Genomic DNA, 20,474 nt, shown 5'->3' with positions numbered 1-20,474 from the left:
TCGGCAGGAATTGATTGCATTAATTGATATGCCAATATGTAAGCTTGTTACATCCACCATTGCTTAGGATGATGGCTAACAAGTCCTGCTGATCAATGGAACCAATAAAGGCTTCATCCATTAATGAGCAATGTGGTAATTAATGTTAGCCCTAAACCAATTAGAGCAGCTATTGCATTTGCTGGTAAGAACCGAAAGAGGTCCTGTCCATTTTATCTCTTTTCCTATTGCTCGCTGCCCTGTTCTCAGATGACTCACAGATCACCCTTATAAAAAGTTCTGTGGCGGTATCATTATGGAAGCAATGGTGTAAGAGGGCCTACATTCTTACTTTAATCTAAACCATAGTACTGTATGACTACCATATTTATTAACAATGGTATTTATGGCAGTCCGACCAGTGTTTATCCCCACATCACACTCCTTTTTTTCTGAAAGACAAAATGTGCAACAGCCTGTCAAGATCTTAAAAGGTCCATATTAATTCACTTAAGAGTTCTAATATATACTTTTAACATTTACTATGAATCTTTTAGGGCTAATTATGGTACTTTTTTTATAAGAGTATATTAAACATAATAATATTGTACTTATACTTAATATTTATAATATACTTAATATTATACTTCTAAAAGTTTTTTTTTTTTTAAATCCAAATTTACTGTTACTGTAGATTCATCAGCAGCACAGGAAACACTTTTAGATCCATGGTGCCTAAAAAATAATTACGACATCACCATCCTGGTAGTGTCCAGACCATGTGCATCTAAAAATATGACCATATAAATATGAAACATTAACTGTGGTAAAAGTAGAAATTTGATCATATCAAAATTGTGAATATGCATACTCACTTCCACGCAATTAGCAAGTTTAAAACAAGTCCTACGACTGCACGCGTGATCAATGTCACGTGATGACACATAGCTGAAGTCTGAAATCAGCCCTAGTAAATGTTCACGTTGCAGCGTTCTGCTTTAAAAGGGACGTGTGTTTCTTACACACAGGTATCGGGTTACAGAGATAAATGCGAATCTCGTTCCACTCTGATGACATCATCGCTCACCTGCCTATTGTGGAGGTATTTTGCCAGCAACCTCTCTTTCCCCCTCTCTTTTTTTTTCTTTCACCGCAGCTGTGTAGACAGAGTGACAATCCCAAGCACTCAATCAAAGGGCCTCTGATAGACACCTGGTCTGTACAGGAAACACAACACGCTTATAAATCAATACTATTGTTTTCACATTGAAGAGCAGATCCAGTCCTGCCTGGAATCCATTACCTCACTTATCAGGCTACACCATTTTAACAAAGGACATTTTTCCCTACCCACCCCCTGCCCTTCTTGACTGATGTAACAAAAGTAAGTTTTTTTTTCTTCTTCTTCTTCTTTTAATCCAAGAAAAGGTTATTACCACTGGAATAGATATTGTAGATAAGGTGGGACATTGTAAATCTCACAGAGAAAAAAAGGGACAGGAAAGGAGAGTGAATTTGGAAGGAGAGGACAGCTCACAGAAATGATGGTAATCTTGGTTTATTTGCCATTATGGTTCTGCCTCCCAAGGGCTTGTAATGAATTTATGCACTTTAAGTGAATGTGAGAGCTGGCACAGCGACGGCTTGTGTATGTCTCATTGTGTTTCATAAATTATGGAGGTCATCCTTAATTATGTATTTGTTTTTGCGTGAGAAATTATGCGAGGGGTGTAAAATGTGTTATGTTTTGCATGTTTTGTGTAGTGTCAGGGGACAGGAAGTGGGGACTCTTGCCAGGCTGCAGGCAGATCACAAAGATATAGCATGAAACAGTACATTCACAAATACATCTGAAAGCATACGCAGGGAATTAGGATCTGTAAACATCCCAGAGGACAGTTTTGTTGCTTAGAGGTTGCTCTTTCATGACACAAGAGACCAGATGAAGTGTTCTTAGTGTTCTTTCTTTTGAGTTTTAACTCTTTTTTTCCTATGTGTGTGTGTGTGTGTGTGTGTGTGTGTGTGTGTGTGTGTGTGTGTGTGTGTGTGTGTGAAATTAATGTGGATAACGCAACTCAGATAATTTGGTGTCTGTTTGCATATTTCAGTTTAACGTCTTGTTATAATGTGACCACACTTGTTGAGATTCTTCTATCTCTTTTGAAATTCAGGTTTGTTTTCATCCAGAGGCTCTAAGCAATTTTCCAAGTGGGCTGCAAGATGATTTAAAAGTATTTAAATAAATAAATTATTATTAATATTATAAAATAATCTAACTTTAATCAAAATAAATATGCCAAAAAGAAACAAATATAATTCAGTGGTTCTCAACCAGGGGACCGAGGCCCACTAGACCCAAACAAAACAATTGTTTTTATTAAAGAATTTTTTTTTTGTAATATAACATAACTTCTGGAATCACAAAATGAATGATGATTAATTAATTTATTATATTATATTCCATTATAACTAACCATATTGTTTAATTCAATGTCAAAAAAGTTTGAAAACAAGCAGCTTTGTCACAATTACAGCAGAAATGCTGGAAAAAATCTTTTCCAAGGCCCTTCAAGTCAAAAAGGTTGGGAACCACTGCTTTAAAGGAGACATGTGCAGTAAACCCAAGCAAACATCTCGATTTGCACTCTATTTATTCTCATTAATGTCTAGGAGAAACTGTTCAGATATTAAAGAGATCTGATTTTCCTACGGGATTGACTGAAAAAAGTAAAAAGCAGCATTCGGAAGGTAACAGGAGAGATAGGAACAAGAGAGGCTGGTGCCCCATCCATCTCTTAGAGTGAAACCTATACTCCTAATTGGTGCTTACAGCAGGGCAGACCAAATAAACAGTAAGTAAGGTGTCTCCGTGGTGGAGGAATGTCAATTCTTGCAACTTGCTCAAGCCTGCTCTCTGAATGGTTGTGTATTGACCCTAGCAGACCCCCGGAGGATACTCTAATTGAAAATTAATATTGAATCAATGCCGCAGGCCATTTGCATATTGATTATAAACATCCAGGAAGGCACCAAGTATGCGCAGGATCGATAGGGCCCTTCTGCAGCTGGGTGAGCACACTACATCACATGGCAGCTGCCTGCTCCGGAGGTTAATGACTGGCGCTTGTAGAGCCGCTCTTGTCAGGTGGAATCCAACCAAGGATTCGGCTTCCAAACCTAGAACAGGCTGCTACAGACAGATGGAGAGAAAAAAGGAGGTATGAGAGACGTGTCAGCCATTCTTGAGGCCAAACATTTAATACCATTGCCAGAGTACTTTTTCTGTAGATTTCAGTATGATTTAGTACCAGTCTTTGTTATTTTCTTAATTCTGTGGAAGAATTTTTTAAAGGTCTGGATAAAACTGAAATTACCAGTATTTGTTCTTTTTTGACCATTTTTCACTTCTTTTTTTTTCTTCATTGAGCATCCTGTCACTCATGAATACGTCACATTGTGAAAGTAAAATGCATTGCGAATGGTGTTTCAAGTTGACTTTCGAAGGAAAAGACTGTCTTTGTTGCTTTATTTGAAGTATTACACTTGTTATGGTCCCAAAACACAGCTGAACGGCGCTGAGTGTTGTTTTAGGAGGACATACTGACCTTGTTTTCTGCCCTGCAGTTGAACCGTGAACCAACAGAAAGCAAATTGTGATTACATCTGTGATAGCTTGGTAACTTTGACTTCCTCTCCCTTTTGAGGAGTAGAGCTTGATATGAGATGGATCAAACGGGCCTCGTTTTAATTTTGGTAGAACATTCGCAGCATTACGAGACAAAGGAAAACAGAATCCAGCACTTTAAGGTCCAGATTATGATTCAACACATGCATTCCTCTCCCCGACTCCCTGTAATGCTTTCCACATGTTGGACGGGGACAGAGCAGAAGAGGTTGAGAGGGCAAATAAATGAGAAAGGGAGAGGGTGAGAGTTAGCTGTGAGAAGAAGAAAGAGAAAGTTTGGCTGGATATAGTTTCTTCTCTAAACCTCTCTAACATAACACGCTGCCACAGGTGATGGCCCTGCTATCAATTCATTGCGCAGTTTGGCCGCTAAGACACTTATCACTATTACTGTTGCTCATACACAGAGCGTGTAACTCATGCCATTACTTTTGTAAATGATAATGATTTTTGCCTAGTGGAGTTTAAAATGAAAAAGATTTATATTAAAAGAGGGACCCGAGCCATAGCTAGAAACCAGATCACACACATGCTCAAGAGTGGGCTCTTTTGACGTTCGTTATAAAGCTGTAGACCTTTCATAGTCGTTATAAAGCTGTAGACGGTCTGCGCGAGTACCAACTCCCCCCACTGGATGGCCTGGTCTGCTCGAGATGCCTGGAGCCGAGGTTGGGGCCCTGGGAGCCAGGCTGCATCTGATTGCTCCATTACAAGCCCTTTCATTGACTTGGCTGCACTGAACTGATGAACTGAAGCAGTGGACAAGAGCACATAATTGGGAGAAATGAATTCTTATCACAGCTTTCTCATGAGGCTGCCAGTCCTGGCAGGAGCCATGCGAGGCTGTTTTTACTGGAGCTCAGACAGAGAGGGAAAAGAAAAAAAAACACAAAAAAGAGGATCTGGGATGAGGCTTCCGCTTGCATCTGGTTCTGGATAAAGGAAAGCAGAATGAATGGGCAATTTGGGCTTAATTTGAAAGTGGAGGCAGTCTTAGTAGGCCCGCAGTGAAACTCACGCTTAGGCAACTGTCCCGTTCTAATACCTCATTGCTCCTAGTGGTATTAGAAGAGGCTTTGTTTTGTTTCAACTAAAAAAGTGCAAAGGATTCTTCAGCGTCTAATGCACTCTGTTTATTTTCCTCTCGGCAGCCCCCGGGGGAGAGGCCTGTATTAGTTAGTGGCTTCACCCAGCTCATCTTTTCAGTCCACTCATCAGGCATGGCCGCCCCAATGTTTACCTGTGGGATGAATAATTAATGTGAGCTACCTGCTCCCTCATTTCAATGAGACAGACCTCTGGCTAATTAGAGAGAGTAGTCTTCCGCTCCAAGCCTCCACAGCGGGGACGACATCAACAGCAACAATAAAAAACAGCAATAACAGGAGCTCTTTAAATAAAAGCAGGAAGTTGCAGCGCTGGTCCGTGATTGCAGAATTTGGTGGAGGGATTGTTGGAAAACATTGGAACCAATTTAGGTGCAATGGTGGTCTCAAAGGAGCAGAATAATAGTTAATCCCATGCTTGCCCAAGAGAGACCAGCGACAAGCAGGCTCTCTCTCTTTCTTTCTCTCTCGCTCTGCAAAGTCAGCACAAAGAAGACACAGACACACACACACACACACACACACACACACACCTTTCATTCCACAACACACCTGACACATTACACCACACACACACACATACACAGCATTCTAACCTTTCATTAATACAAAATTTCGCTGCTGAGTTGATCCTCAGCCACTGTTTTTTTTTTTTATTATTGGTTCTCCTTATATCCGTTTCCACACTTGAACTTTACATCACCAAGTTAGAAAGTAATTTACTAATTGCGTGGCCAAGCAATTCACTCCCTACATTGCATAAATTTAATAATTTAATATTTAGCTTTCTTTTTGTGTTTATATTCCCCTGTTTAGGACAAAACTGTTTTGATTTTCATATTTGTAAAAAAAAAAAAAAATCCTGCTACTTGTGTCATCTAAGCCATATTATTAAATCCAAATAAATAAATATGTAAATTTTCATATTTGTAGAATTTGACAAAACCATAAAGCAGACACATTTCTCATCATTAGATGTGTCATTTTCATGAATTTTGCTTTTAATTCAGTATTCGAATATAGAATTTTAGATATGCATACATACATATTCTAAATTCTAAAATAAGTTTAATAATATGAAAATGCACTTTAGTATTATATAATAGTATTATATAAATCATAAATAATAATATAATGCATTTATATAAATATTATGATATTAATATATGATATTATATTAAATATCAATTATTAATAAATGTTATTATATTTGTAGAAATTAATTTGGTTTGGAAGACACGTGAACAGCAGGTAGCTGTTGAATATTGCTTATATAATAAGTAAATAAAACACAGTTAAGAGGGTGTTTTTACTCCCTGTTATTTTAAGGCAGCTGACACATGTTCGAGCAAGGTTGGTGTGATCATTCACATCTCTAGTCTTTTTCTTCTCTTTCCCTGAGCCAAAGATAACTCACTGAGTAACAGGAGTGACTGTAATAATTTCTGTTCCTCTCTCCAGGAGCCCGTCACAACACAGCGCTCAAACTTTACACCGCACTGCGTGCCCTTGTCTGTTCAGACTGGCTCGTGACATGTGTCAGATGAAGCCGAAATCTCATGGCTAACTAAAATCTTGTTCTGAATGAAGCCGAGAAGTATGTATGTGCAGGAGTGAAGGCCTGCACTTTCAGCTGTGGGGGGAAGTGGCCTTGGAGAGCTGGAAGGCAAAACAGAGACACTCTGGGAGAAAATTACAGCTGTGAATATCTGTAAAAGCACGGTCCCAAAAGCCACGACTCAGCTTAAAATGAAGTCCTGGGTGCTGTGTGGCTGTAGTTAAAAGCATAAATGGTGTGCGAGAAAAAATCGAAAAGAAATGAAGTGTGCTCACTTGACATACGTGACCCACGCTAGTGGAGCTGAATACAACCAAACTGACCGTGGAACTGTTGCCTCTGCCCTTCATTAGGGCTGAGGTAAAGATATAAATAGCGAGGGGAGAGTGGAAAGGAAGGGAAATGATGGAAAATTTTGGTTTTGTTGGTGCCAAATCTTTTTCAAAGAATGTTTTTGAGTCCTTTCTTTCCAGTGAGCCAGTCGCCATACAGCAAATTGGTAAACTGATTAGACTGAGATTAGAGGCTGCTGATAAGAGATTGGATGGATATACTCTCGAGATTAAATGGATAACTAGATTTACTGATAGCTGAGTTGGTGCGTCGCCTCTCTCCCTCGACCTCCCCAGTTTCTATTGTAATTAAGGCTTTAAGGTGTGCATGTAATCAAATAAATAAATAAAGCCTGTATTCTGCGATAATGAATTAATACATTACAGGAGGAAAATAAATAAGCCCCAGCTAATTGCGTAAGATGAGTCTTTTTTCATTAGCTTTTTGAGGGGAAATCTCATTATATGCATCACAAACTATAATCCTCCTTTAGAAATATGTAAATTTGCAATCACAGAAATAATAAATAAATAAAGTGACAAGAGGAAGGCGAGATACTTTTGAGCAGCATTATGTCATGTTCACATTCCACTTCCTTGGGCACCTCATTTGTCTCGACGTGACAAAAATGATCTTCGCCCACCAGTACATTTGATGAGTTTTGACTGCTGTGTGTATTGAAATCAAAACAATCATCTGGTTTAACGATTCTGCAGTAATTCTACTGCTTTATTTCATATTTCCTTGGTTTTATTTTTAAGTATTTTCAATCAAGCCTCCAGTGAATGGTCCCTTTAAGGACCCTAGTCTGGCCTAATATTTGCCTAATGTTTGCTTTTAACATATACATTGTTTCTGTTACAGAAAGAGTCCTAGATTCTCTTAAGCACTGTAAATTTTCATTTAGCTATTTACACTTTTCACCACATCATTTGCTAGATGAAAATGTGCTCTTCAACCCTGTAATGAGAATGTAGTGCGACTTTAATTATGAAAAAATGAGCGTTTCCTTTCATTTGGCATGAGCTCTGAAGTACAGCGTTTTAGTTGGGCTGTCAGAATGCATACATATACCAGGGCATATACTCATGCAAAAAACACACACGCAAATATTAATTGTCAGCCGGATAAACATATCTATAGTAATTACATCAGAAAATGGAGATGGGGCCGATCATGTTGTGCATAATTACTGCAGAAAAACAATGCATGTCTATTAAGCATCATTATAGAGCTTTCACGGATAGCAATCCAATTACCACTAGTTTGTTTCTCACTGTAAATAGGCACATTCGAGACAGTGCAGCCCCGCAGTGTCTGGGCGTCTCGTGCCACGGTGCAGCAGTTCACCTCTGATCTCAGATCTGCTGGGTTTGTTAGGTTAAGGTGCTCTGTTAGATATGTGACCATCAGCTGATCTGAGATCTGAGACCAGAGGCCAGGCTGGTGGTTGCATCTGATGGCTGCTGAATTATTTATCTCGGATGTAGGACGCTAGGCGCAGAGTTCCAGACCCCAGTATGGTGACAATGGTCCTCGCTAGTGGCCATTAGATGCCGTCTTGTACTACTACAGAGGGAGATCGTGCGTGCGGTGGAGGGTGAATAACGGGGGTTCGGGATGACCCCCCCTGCTCAATTACTTCCCACTGGGTCGACCCAAACGCCTCTTTGTCACTAAAGAGAGTGAGCAAGGCGAGATTCTCCAGATCAAAGTCCAGAACTTTTTAATTAAGAAAGAGGAAAGGCTTTATTTTTCATGAAAAAAGAAAGATAGAAACAACTAGACATTTTCCTATTAAGGAGAAATGTCAAGCGCAGTGGTGAAGCGATAGTCTGCATGCTTTCCTTTGTTGTCCCTCCTGACATTGTGGGCTAATTTTTCATGGTTATTTGAACTGGAAAATGAAAGAGAGGTTTGCGATTATTTCCTATAAATGACAACACAATCGCATTACGCTTCAGTACAAACACAGAGAGGATATTGCCTTTTCATATTTCATGTGAACGTAATGGATGGGTTATGCAAAGATGCCCAGAAAGAAAGACAAATGGAAGAGAGCAGCAAGTGTTTGATTTGTATTAGAAAATGGCCTGAACGTGGGACGGATGAACCGTATTTCCTTTTTTCAATAACTGGTGGCGGTACTGAGCTTGTTTTAAGTGCCTGCACGATGTAACGATTGGAAATTCTGTAGCGGATTGCTATTAGCTGCCACCGGGGGTGGAACTACAGCGATCCGGTGTGTGTGTGCAGGGGGAAGCTTTTCTGTGTGTCCACACCGCTGCCTCTGCCTGCCTGTGTTCCAAATGGAAAGCTGGTGTACTGTTTACCGTATGCTGCACAGAATTCTGCCTACTATTTTTCAAAAATAGTACAGTATGTGGAAAAAGTAGAATGCTGCAGTGTTATCACATGACCTTTTTTATTCATTTCTGTGTAAAAATCTGGTTATCTGAAATCCTTAGTTAAGAAGGACTAAGGTGGAAATTACTTCCAGTCGATTGGTCTCACTGGAAATGAATGGTTAGATATGAGGAGACAGTACTGTATTCTGCTCAGTATGAACTCTTGCATATTTTGGCAGGTATTTGATGGCAGTTGATGGCAGTATATGGCAGTCATGGTATTTGATGGTCAAAATATTAGCATACCTGCACCATACACATACTGCATACTACATCTCTGCATCTGCCTGGCTGTGTATACTGCACAGTACTCAAAAATAGTATATAAAATGGTATAATGCTACAATACTGTCACTGGACATCTCTGGAAAAATAAAAAAAACTATTTTATTTTGTTTTTATGTAAAAATTTGTGTACAAAAAATCCTATCTGATTAAGTAATTAGTCAAGAATGAGTGAAAAAAGTCAAGAAGTGTTTGAAAAAATGAATGGTCAAGTATAGTAGAGATATAGTATTCTGTTGAGTATGAACTGTTGCATATTTTTTTTAAAATAAGAACTGTAGTATTCCATGGCTAAATACTTAGCATACCATCCAGTGTACATGTAATGCATACTGCAGAAAGAGTAACATGCTAGTATGCTATTCCAAACACAACCCGACTTTGCTTATGAACGCTACACACAGAAAAATCTTTTCCTTATAAGAGTGCTCAGCAACTCACTTCACTTCAGAACGTGTGTATGCATGCGTACTAAGTGATTCACCATCGTGGTTCGCAAAGGCACAAAAACAGCATTGAAATCACACCTCTCCCAGCTGCGAGGGTGCAGTGGATTCCCAGGGCTCAAACACATCAATATGAACCCTGCTCTTATATTTCTTAAATAAAATTGATTAAGTCATCTGGTATTCATAAGCCTTAAAAATTCTGTTTTATCTCCTGGTCCGCTGACATAAACAAACGGGTGGTGCTGCATGGGGTCTTCAGTTGCAGGACACACGTTTCCTACAGAATGCCTCGATGCCTACGGAGCCCACCTATGGTGGGATGCCGCCCTGTTTGAGATTGTGTTTTCTTAATATCTGTTTTTTGAATGACACAGACTCGTGTTGCATTATCCACATAGGAGCCATGAGCGGCAACATGCGTACGCTGTAACGGCCGTGCGCCAAGGTGGGCGCTACATACATACATATGTGCGTATGTTCAGACCGCATTGATTTTCTGAGCTAATACCTCTACAGAGTGATCCACAGGCAGATGGATGCACTACAAAGATATGCAAATGCTACGCTCAATATATCGACAGGCGGAGATCTTTCTCAGACGTCCCACTGTACCAGGCAGAGCAGTCTAAAGAGAGATGTAAACAGATAAGTAGCTGTTAATGGACAGGCTCTGGCTTACACAAACATCAGACAAACCTTCCTGGACCTCCTGGTCAAACTTTTCCTGGTAGGATGCCGAGCATGTTGGCTGATGCGTTGCATCCACCTTAATAGGGAACATTTGCATGGAATATGAAAAGCAGCGAGTGTATTGTGTTTTCACAATAGGGAGATTTGATATAATGACATCCGAAAAACTGGAGATTGTAGATTTGTTCACATTCAAACATGAATTTCCATATCAAATATGACCGATCAAGTCGAATATCACATTTAATGCCATTACAAATGCGATCATATAGTGTGTCTGTCCACCTGGTAATTAAATGGAGTTTGTGGCCAGTGCCGTGCATGAGGAGAGATGAGCTATGAACAGAACAGCTGTGACAGTTTCAGGTTATATGATTTTTATGTCCCTTTTTACCAAATGAAAAATCAATATGGTTTTTTTTTTCTGGGTTATACATATTCAGAGTGCCGTCAAGCCCCTGCCCTCAGTGGGGAGGGGGGTATCTTGCTCGGCTGTCACAACTGTAACATCACATTTTCCGAGCCACTGGTGAATATATCAGACTGTATTTGATTGCCCTTGATGACTTTTTTTTTTCTTCTCATTTTCCTTGTCTCAATATAACAGAAAGCAGTGTTGTATGAGATAAAGATGAAGAAGGAAAATGTAGGTTATGTTAGAATGAGAGCAGTAGGCCAGTAGTGTGCGCTGTGGCCGTTGAGGGACACTCTGCCAGCCCATCCTCTATGTTGTGCAGGAAAATATCTCCAGGCGCAAGAGAGCAACGTCCACCCGGCCCTTTCAACCTCGCAGAGTGCAGGGCAGAAAAAAGCACAGCGCACTTCTCTGCTATTAATGTGTTTTGTGTTTGAGAGACCACTGTCAAACACTGCCTAATGGCTGCCGCGTGTTTGTGTGCACAAATGTCCCCACAAGGACAGTAAAACCTGAAATAACTTTGTGTGTGTGTGTGTGTGTGTGTGTGTGTGTGTGTGTGTGTGTGTGTGTGTGTGTGTGTGTGTGTGTGTGTGTGTGTGTGTGTGTGTGTGTGTGTAAAAATTACATTTTTGTAAATTAATGATTCTTTTTTTTTTATTCATTTAATGTTTTGATTGTATTTTATCATTCTAAATATTTATGATTGATTCAAATTTAGTTTTTTGGTTTTTAAATCTTTAAAAATCAGGGTTCTAATGGTCATGAAAAAAACTGGAAATAAATTTGGAATTTTACAACTAATAAAAATCTCAAAAGTCATAAAAATTTCTATAGTTAAAATGATAACACATTACAATAAGGTCAGATTAGTTAATGCATTAACTAACAATGAACAGTACATTTTCTACTGTATTATTTATCTTAGTTAACATTAACATTGTTCATTGTTAGGTCATGTTAGCTCAGGTCCATTAAATAATATTAACAGATACGACTTTTGATTTTAATAATGTATTATTAAATGTTGAAATTAACATTATATAAGATTAATGCATGCTTTAGAAGTTTTTGTCATTGTTAGTTAACTAATTTAGTTAACTAATGTGAATGAATGGAACCTGTGTTACCATTCTATTCTATTCTATTCTATTCTATTCCATTCATTATAAAGAAATAGCTGGGTTTGATTGGAATGAAATGTTCATTTAAGTTAGTTCTTTTAAATTAATTGGTCAAACCTGCACACAAAATTGTCTGAATGATTAGTGATTCAGTCTGAATCAAAATGGTTTTTAAAAGATCTTTTCCATTAATAAACATGTAAATCATGGAAATTTATTGGTCAAAAAAAAATGATGAAACCCACAAAAATTAGCATTGGATTGACTCAATGACCAAATGCGTTAAACATGACACGTGTACATAGCAATAAAAAAATAGCTTGGACAAAATGCAGAGTTGTGTCCTGTGCGAACAGCCCCTAACACGGTAACTTTTACGTATTTCACTGTACTTTGGTGCGAGTAGTGTGATGTGTGTCACTTTCAAGTCACTTCCTCATGATGACAGGCACAGATCAGAAACTATTGGAAATGTCATGCTTGTGATGTGATGTCACATCAGGTATTGAAACCAAATGATGTCTGTTTAGAAGAGGAGGATTTGACAGTGCCGGTGTAAATTTGATTTCCCCCGATTAGCCGTCTCCTTCCACCGCAGACCACATCAGTAGGTGAGCCGTTCACTGAAATGGCCAGTGATTTTGAAAGGCTTGGGGGATCAAATTAAGTGTTGCACAGAGGGCGTGTGGGGTCGACTCGGAGGGTGTATGGAGAGCCGGGTGTGAGACGGAGAAAGGCGGGGGAGGGGTGACGTGAAGCTCTTGTTCTAAAGCAGTGTGAGCTTTCCCTTCTGTTTGTGATCAACTTGCTGTTTTAAGTTTGCTAGCTGTTAGCTTGCCCACCCTCCTCCTCTTCCTCCTCCTCCTCCTGCGCCTCCCCCCTCTGGCGCACAGCCCCATGGAGACACAAAGTATTCATTCACATTTAGATTTGGGGGTCACGACAGGGCCAGTGCTGAGCGAACGCCATGGCTTCTGGAAGACAGGTCAGGAATCTAGCACATAACTCAACCCCGCTCCGATACAGAGCCACGGCCCTTTAAACCAAAGAGGTACTTAGCTTTTCTTTTTTCGTGCTGGAGGTGAGTGTGTGTTTGTTTGAGAGTGTGAGAGTGATAAAGACGAGGTTGTCCTGTTTTCGTCCTGGGAGGGTGTTGCTGTTGTTTGGGAGCGTGGTCACCATGTGCACTATGTCGGTCCCGCTGACGTTTGCCTGACTCACGCTCTGTGTTTATGGTGACGGAGGGGTTTACCCAGCGTGCATTGTTTTGAGTGGGTGAACTTTTTTGCTTCAAAGGCAGTTTTGGAGTGTAGCTTAAATATTTTGTAAGGAAATTGTTTTATGATTATTTGTTTGCATTTTCCCACAACATTTATTTTTTTAAATAATGTAGAGTAATGAAGTGGCTGCGACTGAAAGATATTTGTTTACTTCAGAGTTTATTCTTGATTCTGATTGGTTTATAGACATTCCATGGTGTGGATCAGTTTTCTAAAACTTAATGATATTAAATAGTTTTTAGTCTTGACTGCATTACAGTTTCACACTTCCTTTCTGAACTACACTCTTAAAAATAAAGATTCTTTATTTGCATTTATGGTTCCATAAAGAACTTTTAACATCCATGGAAACTTTCTATTGGACAAAAGTTTCCTTATAGTGGAAAAAAGATTTCTCAGATTATTAAATGTTTTTGACACTAAGAAAAAAGAAAAAAAAAAAAGAACTGAAAGGTTCTTTTATGGCATTGCTTTTTTGGAATCATTATTTTTCTGAGTGTAATAAAGGCGTATTAAGATGTTTTAAACATAAATCTTCAGAAATGAATAAATTCAAGAGCATTTCAGGATTACAATCTCAAAAATATACACCTTCTATACATGTGGTAACTGTGGTTAAAGCAGATTTGATTCTGGACCGCCACGTTGATGTGCTTTTAATTTTAAAAAATTCAGCGGTCAATCATCAATTATTTCTCACACATTATAGTGCATTTGACGGACCTTGGCAGGAGGGTTTTCACCCATCCAGTGATGGTGTCTACATATTACGGCTGGTCTGGGATGGAGGCAGTGTTTTTTATGTGTTTTGGTTTAGAGGGGGGGTCCTGTTTTGGGTGGGAGGGGCGCGGACAGAGCCGGAGAAGTGCTGATATGAGGAGTGGACAAAGCGTGAAAGCCCTCAGCATGGAGCCTATGTCCCATTGTCCCGCCGAACCCTTCTGTCACTTTCATTTTACACCGCACGCTCCAAAGTCAGGACAGCTTTGATATAGGGAAAGGGTGCGAGAGCGGATGGTGGGGGGCCAGAGGGGGATTGCGTAGAGAGAGAAAAAAAACACCGGACAAGCAAAGGAGAGAGAGATAGAGTCCGTGAGGTGTGAAATAAGATTGCTTTTTTATCCAACAGTGCAGCGTTAAAGACAAGGAAGCTGTCTGTTGTGGGGCAAAAAGAGGGGGAGAAAGAGGTAGACGGGGGGAAAAAAAGAAGAGGGGGAAATGTGGCCCCACAGATTTACAGTGATGTGTGCTGTGACACCTGGTTAAAATGATAACCAGTGCTTCGGTAATCCTAATGAGAGTAATGAGAAAGAGCAGCCGCTCACAGAGAGACCGACTCACACCGCTCCACTGCGCTCTGGCTGGAGGAAGGGTGAGGCGAGGCAGGCCAGAGACTCGCCTCATGAGTCAACCCTAAACCTACAGAGGATCCCAAGAGCTTCGAAGGTATGGTTCCTCAACGTGAACGTGTTTTCGAGAGCGCCAGGCTGATTTCTGTTGAGTTAGATGCTGGGTTTGTGTTATGAACGTGTACGCCGTTCCTTCGGTCTGGGGTAGGAGAGGCTGGATGGAGCAGTGGTTACCCTGTATCATTTATTTGGCGGTTTGTGCCTGTCAGTATGATTAGTATGTGTGTAATCACCGTTCTTCTGGGGAAACGGGGGAAGGCAGCTCGGCCTCATCTGAAGGTAATCGCGCAGTCTTCTGAGTCTCATCGCTTGGCGCGGACTTCCTGTCTAGCATCTGCTTTTGTCATCTCCACATATTTCTCTGTCCGTGTTCTGTATATATTTGTCTGTGCCTTTCTAACCTCTCTGCCTTTATCTGCTCTGTGTGTGTGTGTGTGTGTGTGTGTGTGTGTGTGTGTGTGTGTGTGTGTCTTGCCAATTTCTCTTCCTTGCTTGTATAGGGTGACACCTATAGGTCAGTCTGAGATACTGCACACTGTGTGTGCCATAACGTTTCATCTGCAGTTCTCTTACACATTATCATGCAGCCTCCGTACAAAATTAAAATCCGTTTTCTGTATCCACATCTGGCTTTGTTGAAATATTGTGGGATTGTGTTTCCTTGGAGAACAGACGTGCTTTGTAATTTCAGGCGCTGTGGTGGGTTTATTCAGTTGGTGTGATTAGATTAAGGCAAAAGTTTAATATCACTGTACGAGGATGGGTTAATGAGGACGATTAATTAGAAAGCCTAACCTTCAGGGTATTGTCCTTTACATTTTTAGGATTTGGGTTAGCAAATGGCCTCTCGCCCTAGCTGCGAGTGCTTCTTCTTAATCTATTTCCAGGCCAGATCTATGACTACATTTGGGTGGGTCCTTTCATTTGCAGCCTACTCTAAGGCCACTTGTGACCTTTCATTAATTATGGCTGGCCCGGGTTTAATCATTGTGTACTGCGGTGGAGATGAGGAATAGGCACATTCATTTGCCTCTTAGACACATGGCCATGGGTGGAATTAAATGTCTACCTATCTGCGTGCTACTGGGGGGAGGGTGGCTGGCGTACAGTCGAGGAGCGAGATGTTGATGAGAAAGGGGTTAGAGATGATTTTAGGGTGGCAGCTGTTGCGTGTAGCGACTCTCCATTAAGAGAAGGAAGTGTGCTAGAGCAGGAATTAGACACACTGGCGGCTCTTCCAGAGGTGTAAAATCTACCTGGGGATTATTTTGTAATCTGGCTGCTTCTGACTCCATAACATATAGTAATTCCCAGCCTGGCGAAGGTGGATTTATCTAGACTGTATGTTACTTACATTTTTTATTTTTTTATTTTTGACTTTCCAGCCTATTTCTCGGCCAAACGCTGTCTAATGTTGGGTTATGGAGAACAGAAATTGCTCGTTGCAGAAACAGGCATGTATGTGAAAGAATGAAATTTTGTTAATGTATATATAGTCGGTTATTCCACTTATGCACCGCCATTTAAACACAGAATCAGTGTGGGCTCTGGGTAATATGGCCTAACTGCATAATCCATACTGCGATCAAGCTCTAGGTGCTTCATCTACACCGAACACAGGTGCAAATGCAAAAAGCACTGAGCAAATCACAGTTGTTGTTTTTTTTTTTATGAAGCTTTTGTGTTAGAAAAAAAACTGCAATGAGGCTGAGATGAAATTAACAACAGTTCTGTTTATCTACCTCCTCTTTCAAATCTGCACTCCTGTTTTTATTTAATAATTTGCCTGTTTCTGCATTTGTTCATCTGATGTGTTATTGCAGTTATGCTGAAATACAACTCTTGTGAATTAGCACATGTAGTTTATAACCCTGCAGTGTATGTACGACTCTGTATACCAGTGTTTTCTTATGTAATTATTTTCTCCCAGAATGCCACAGCAGAAACCACAGCGAGCGATTGTAGGCTTTGGCAAACGGTCTGCCCCAGTCCCGTTTCCTCTCGGTGCATCAATAATTAAAACAGTGCAACAAAATGCAGAATTACACATAGCAATCCACACAAGACCATCAGATGTAAATGGCTTTAACTGCTCTAGATACACACAAACACACTCACACACAAATGGTTTCTTGTAGCACATTAAGTCAAGGAGATGGAAATGTTTAGAGATGTTGATGTATTACTCGCAGTGAGAGAGTTATGGCAGAGGCGTTTATTAAATACGCCGCTCCATGTTCATGCAGAGACCAAAAAAGCGTTTTTGAAGAATGATGGATTGAGGTTGTGCTTTAACAGTTCTAGAAACCGAACACTGATGAGAATAAACTTTAATGGATTGCGGGGCGGCTTTTGGAAGCGGCTGGTCCAGATTCAAGTCGCGTCCCAGGCGGGCTTCTAAAGTGGCTGGAACGTTATTGGACAATAAAAGCTGTTTTAAGTTAAGGGTTCGAATATTGTCATGGAATAGAGATCTTTGAGCGTGCAGATGAATATTTGAACAGGATATTTCAGCGGCCGTTGTTGTCCTGTCGATATGTCAATAACCCACCTGATGGAGTGTAGAGTGCATGGGGAGGCATTTTCAAAAGAACATTTAAGTACATTTGCTGAGAATTAGCTGACTTGTGTAATAACTGATAAGGCTTATTGACTGCCACGGACTTTACTGTTGCAAAATCAATGTTTGTGTGTGCTAGCCACGGTACTTTTAAACAAGCTCGGCCCAGGAAAGGGGGTGCTCGGGGGGCATAAGGTGGGAATAAAAAGGATTGATGCCCATTTTATTATCTGTTTTTCAGCGTCTTCTCTCTGTTACTTACACATGGCATTATTGGAGATCCATTGTTGGGGGGTTCGCTGCCTTTAAATGGCCTAATATATTGAGCAGGGGGCTTTTAAGATGGTTACAGGGGATTTCTGCATTTGACTTGGCAAAATAAAATGAATTGCAGGCGGAGTTAAAAGTTTTATTTTTTTTTGCTTTACATTACATTGGGTTTTAAAAATGAACTTAAAATGAGCCAGCAGCAAACTGCAGCAAGGGACTGTAATTATGAACATTGGGAGAGGTACTAGAGAGAGCGACGCGCAGAAACTCTCCTCTCTCTTGAAACTCGCACAATTATTTTTCCTGTCTGCATGCTCAGAGCTGCTGTGGAAAATGTGTGTATGTCTCTACCACATGTGTGCGGTTTGCTGTAGTTTTATGTTCATATTAAACAGAGGAAGTCATAAAGATATTTGTGTCATGGTCCTGCATAAATGAAGAATTATAACTCTGGAGGAAAGGCTTGTTTTAAAAGAAATCTCTATAAAATGATGCCATCAAAAATATAAGACATTATTAAAATAATCATGTGCTTAAAAGGATAAAATGTGTAATTTCCAAATGCATTTTGTAGGTTCAAAAATATTACAGAAATATGCAAGTCTGTGTGTGTGTGTGTGTGTGTGTGTGTGTATATATATTATATATATATATATATATATATATATATATATACACACATACATATATATATATATATATATATATATATATATATATATATATATATATATATATATATATATATATATATATATTGGATTTCTATATTATACACTCATATAGGCCTATATTTATACTTTTTAAATATAAAATATAATAGCAAAAAACTACATATATAAATATAATGATAGATAGATAGATAAAAAAAAAAAAAAAAATACATACACACACACACACACACACACACACAAACAAACACACAGATAATGTTTATTTATTTATTGTGCTGTTGTATTTTATGTCATTGTATGGTCCAGCATGTGTTGTGGGAAAGAGATGCAGTTGCTTTGTCTCATAACCTTGTAAATGCTTGTCAGAGAATGTAATTGTTGTGGGCTCCTATAGAAAAAAAATGCTACCGTCCCTTTAAGTGCTTCCACCAATTCTGATGGAGTGCTGATTTACATATCCCATCCTCTCCTCCCCCTTCAGGAGAGCTGAGTGAGGATGTGGAGGCTGCCAGTGAGACCACCACAGATCAGGAGGACCAAACCAAAGACAGAGAGAGTGGGGGGGAGAGGGAGCTCACCAAAGGGACAGGTAAGCCCTATCTTTCCGTTTTACTTTACGGGGGGTCCAGTTTAACAGGGGGCTGTTAGATTTTAGGGTTTTCTTTTTCACACTGAGAATCCTTTATATTCCACAGCTCCAGCGTTGTGGCTTATTAAATAAGGTGATGTTTTACCACAAATATGTCAGTGCTCTTTAAGAAGCTATTTTTTTTCCCAAGAATCAAGCTTAATTGAATATGCTTTATTTCTCACCCCTGAGGATTTAGTTGGAATTCCCAGGAAAAATTATCCCTCATTATGGCGAATCTGGTCAAGTGACAAAAACACGAGTCAGGGCCTGCTTACAGAGTTACAGCACTGCCATGTGTCTAAACACATGTGACCGTGTTCTCTGCCTCACACACACACACCTCTGAAGAATGCTATCAGATAGGAGTATTTTGCAGGCAGGGATGGGGGGGGGGTGGGGGGGTATGGGGGGCGGTTGTGGCAGGTGCAGGTGTCGGGTTTCATAGAGAGGTGTGGTTTAAGAGGAGGGGGGTTGCTGGGGGTGTTGGAGTGGATTGGAGTGCAGAGGAGAGAGAGGCCTGTGGAGGTGTAAGAGGAGATCAGTGGTGTGTCGCTGTGCTGCTGATGTGTTTGGAAAGTGGTGAGGGCCTGCAGCACATGCTCCGTTACAAGCTGATTTGTGAATGCGTGTGCTTGAGAGAGTCACCTGACCTCCGGTTTGTTACTATAGTCATAATTATGTACCTGTGCATGATATATACCATTTTAAAATGGCATAACACTTCCCGTTAGATGTCATTAGTTAACGTTAGTTAATGCGCTAAAATATTAACTAACAATAAGCAATACATTGGTTACAGTATTTATACATTTTTGTGTATGTCAGTTAATAAAACTACAGCTGTTCAACTAAGGTCCCTTAAACATTTAAATAATTAACATTAACTATGATTAACACATTTTATAATTGTTTTTCATTGTTAGTTCACTACTTCTATTGTAGTTAACTAATGTTAACAAATTGAACCATTTTGCAAAGTGTAACCAAAAAAGAATTAAAAATTATGAAATATGAGTATAAAGACATATATGTAAACAAATATGTATTCATTAAAAACTCAGTCAAAACTACCCTTAAGGTATCTCGCTGAAATTAAAGTCAATATCTCTTACAAAATAGTTACAAACCCATACATGAAATAAAGTGATCTTTTGGAAAACAAAAGGTTTTTATTTATTTTTTTAAAGGTATTAATAATTAAAATCACTAAAATTTAAAAATATTTTAAATATTTGAAAATAAAAAAATGATAATCATTAAAAATTAAATAATTAAATAATCTTGATTATTCTCATGCTTTTCAGTTCTTTTCTACGGAAAGAAAACAAAGTAATGTTTCTAAATTTGTTTGGATGCCAGTCTTATAAGAATATATGTACTACCTGGTTGATTATTTTTTCTATTATATTTTTAGTGACTTTAATCTTAATAATAATAATAATAATAATAATAATAATAATAATGCTTAATGATATCTAGTATAATATGGTTTAATAGGAAAGCACTCATGGTTTGATCTTAATGAATGTATACTTACTGGTGGTGCTGTATGAAATGGTTGGGAAACACATCAGTACATATGCATGCGTGTGTGGTTTGGACGTTGAGCATTTGTCAT

General features: G+C 39.4%; 1 protein-coding gene across 7 annotated transcripts in view; it reads left to right on the top strand.

Annotated features, from left to right (window-relative positions):
- Positions 1-20,474, top strand: part of LOC109093359 (zinc finger homeobox protein 3-like) — a 251,763-nt gene that overhangs the window by 211,261 nt on the left and 20,028 nt on the right. For 6 of the 7 annotated variants that reach the window (XM_042761108.1, XM_042761109.1, XM_042761106.1 and 3 more), the window contains one exon: positions 18,707-18,814. The exons of the other annotated variant lie outside the window; for it this stretch is intronic. In XM_042761108.1, coding sequence (XP_042617042.1) covers positions 18,707-18,814 — 108 coding nt within the window. The remainder of the gene's footprint in view (positions 1-18,706; positions 18,815-20,474) is intronic. 7 annotated transcript variants of the gene reach the window in all.

The sequence above is a fragment of the Cyprinus carpio genome, chromosome A7, assembly GCF_018340385.1.
Source record: "Cyprinus carpio isolate SPL01 chromosome A7, ASM1834038v1, whole genome shotgun sequence".
Taxonomy (NCBI): Eukaryota; Metazoa; Chordata; class Actinopteri; order Cypriniformes; family Cyprinidae; genus Cyprinus; species Cyprinus carpio.
The sequence above is the reverse complement of the archived record's forward strand: the minus strand, read 5'-3'. Positions and strand labels throughout refer to the sequence as shown.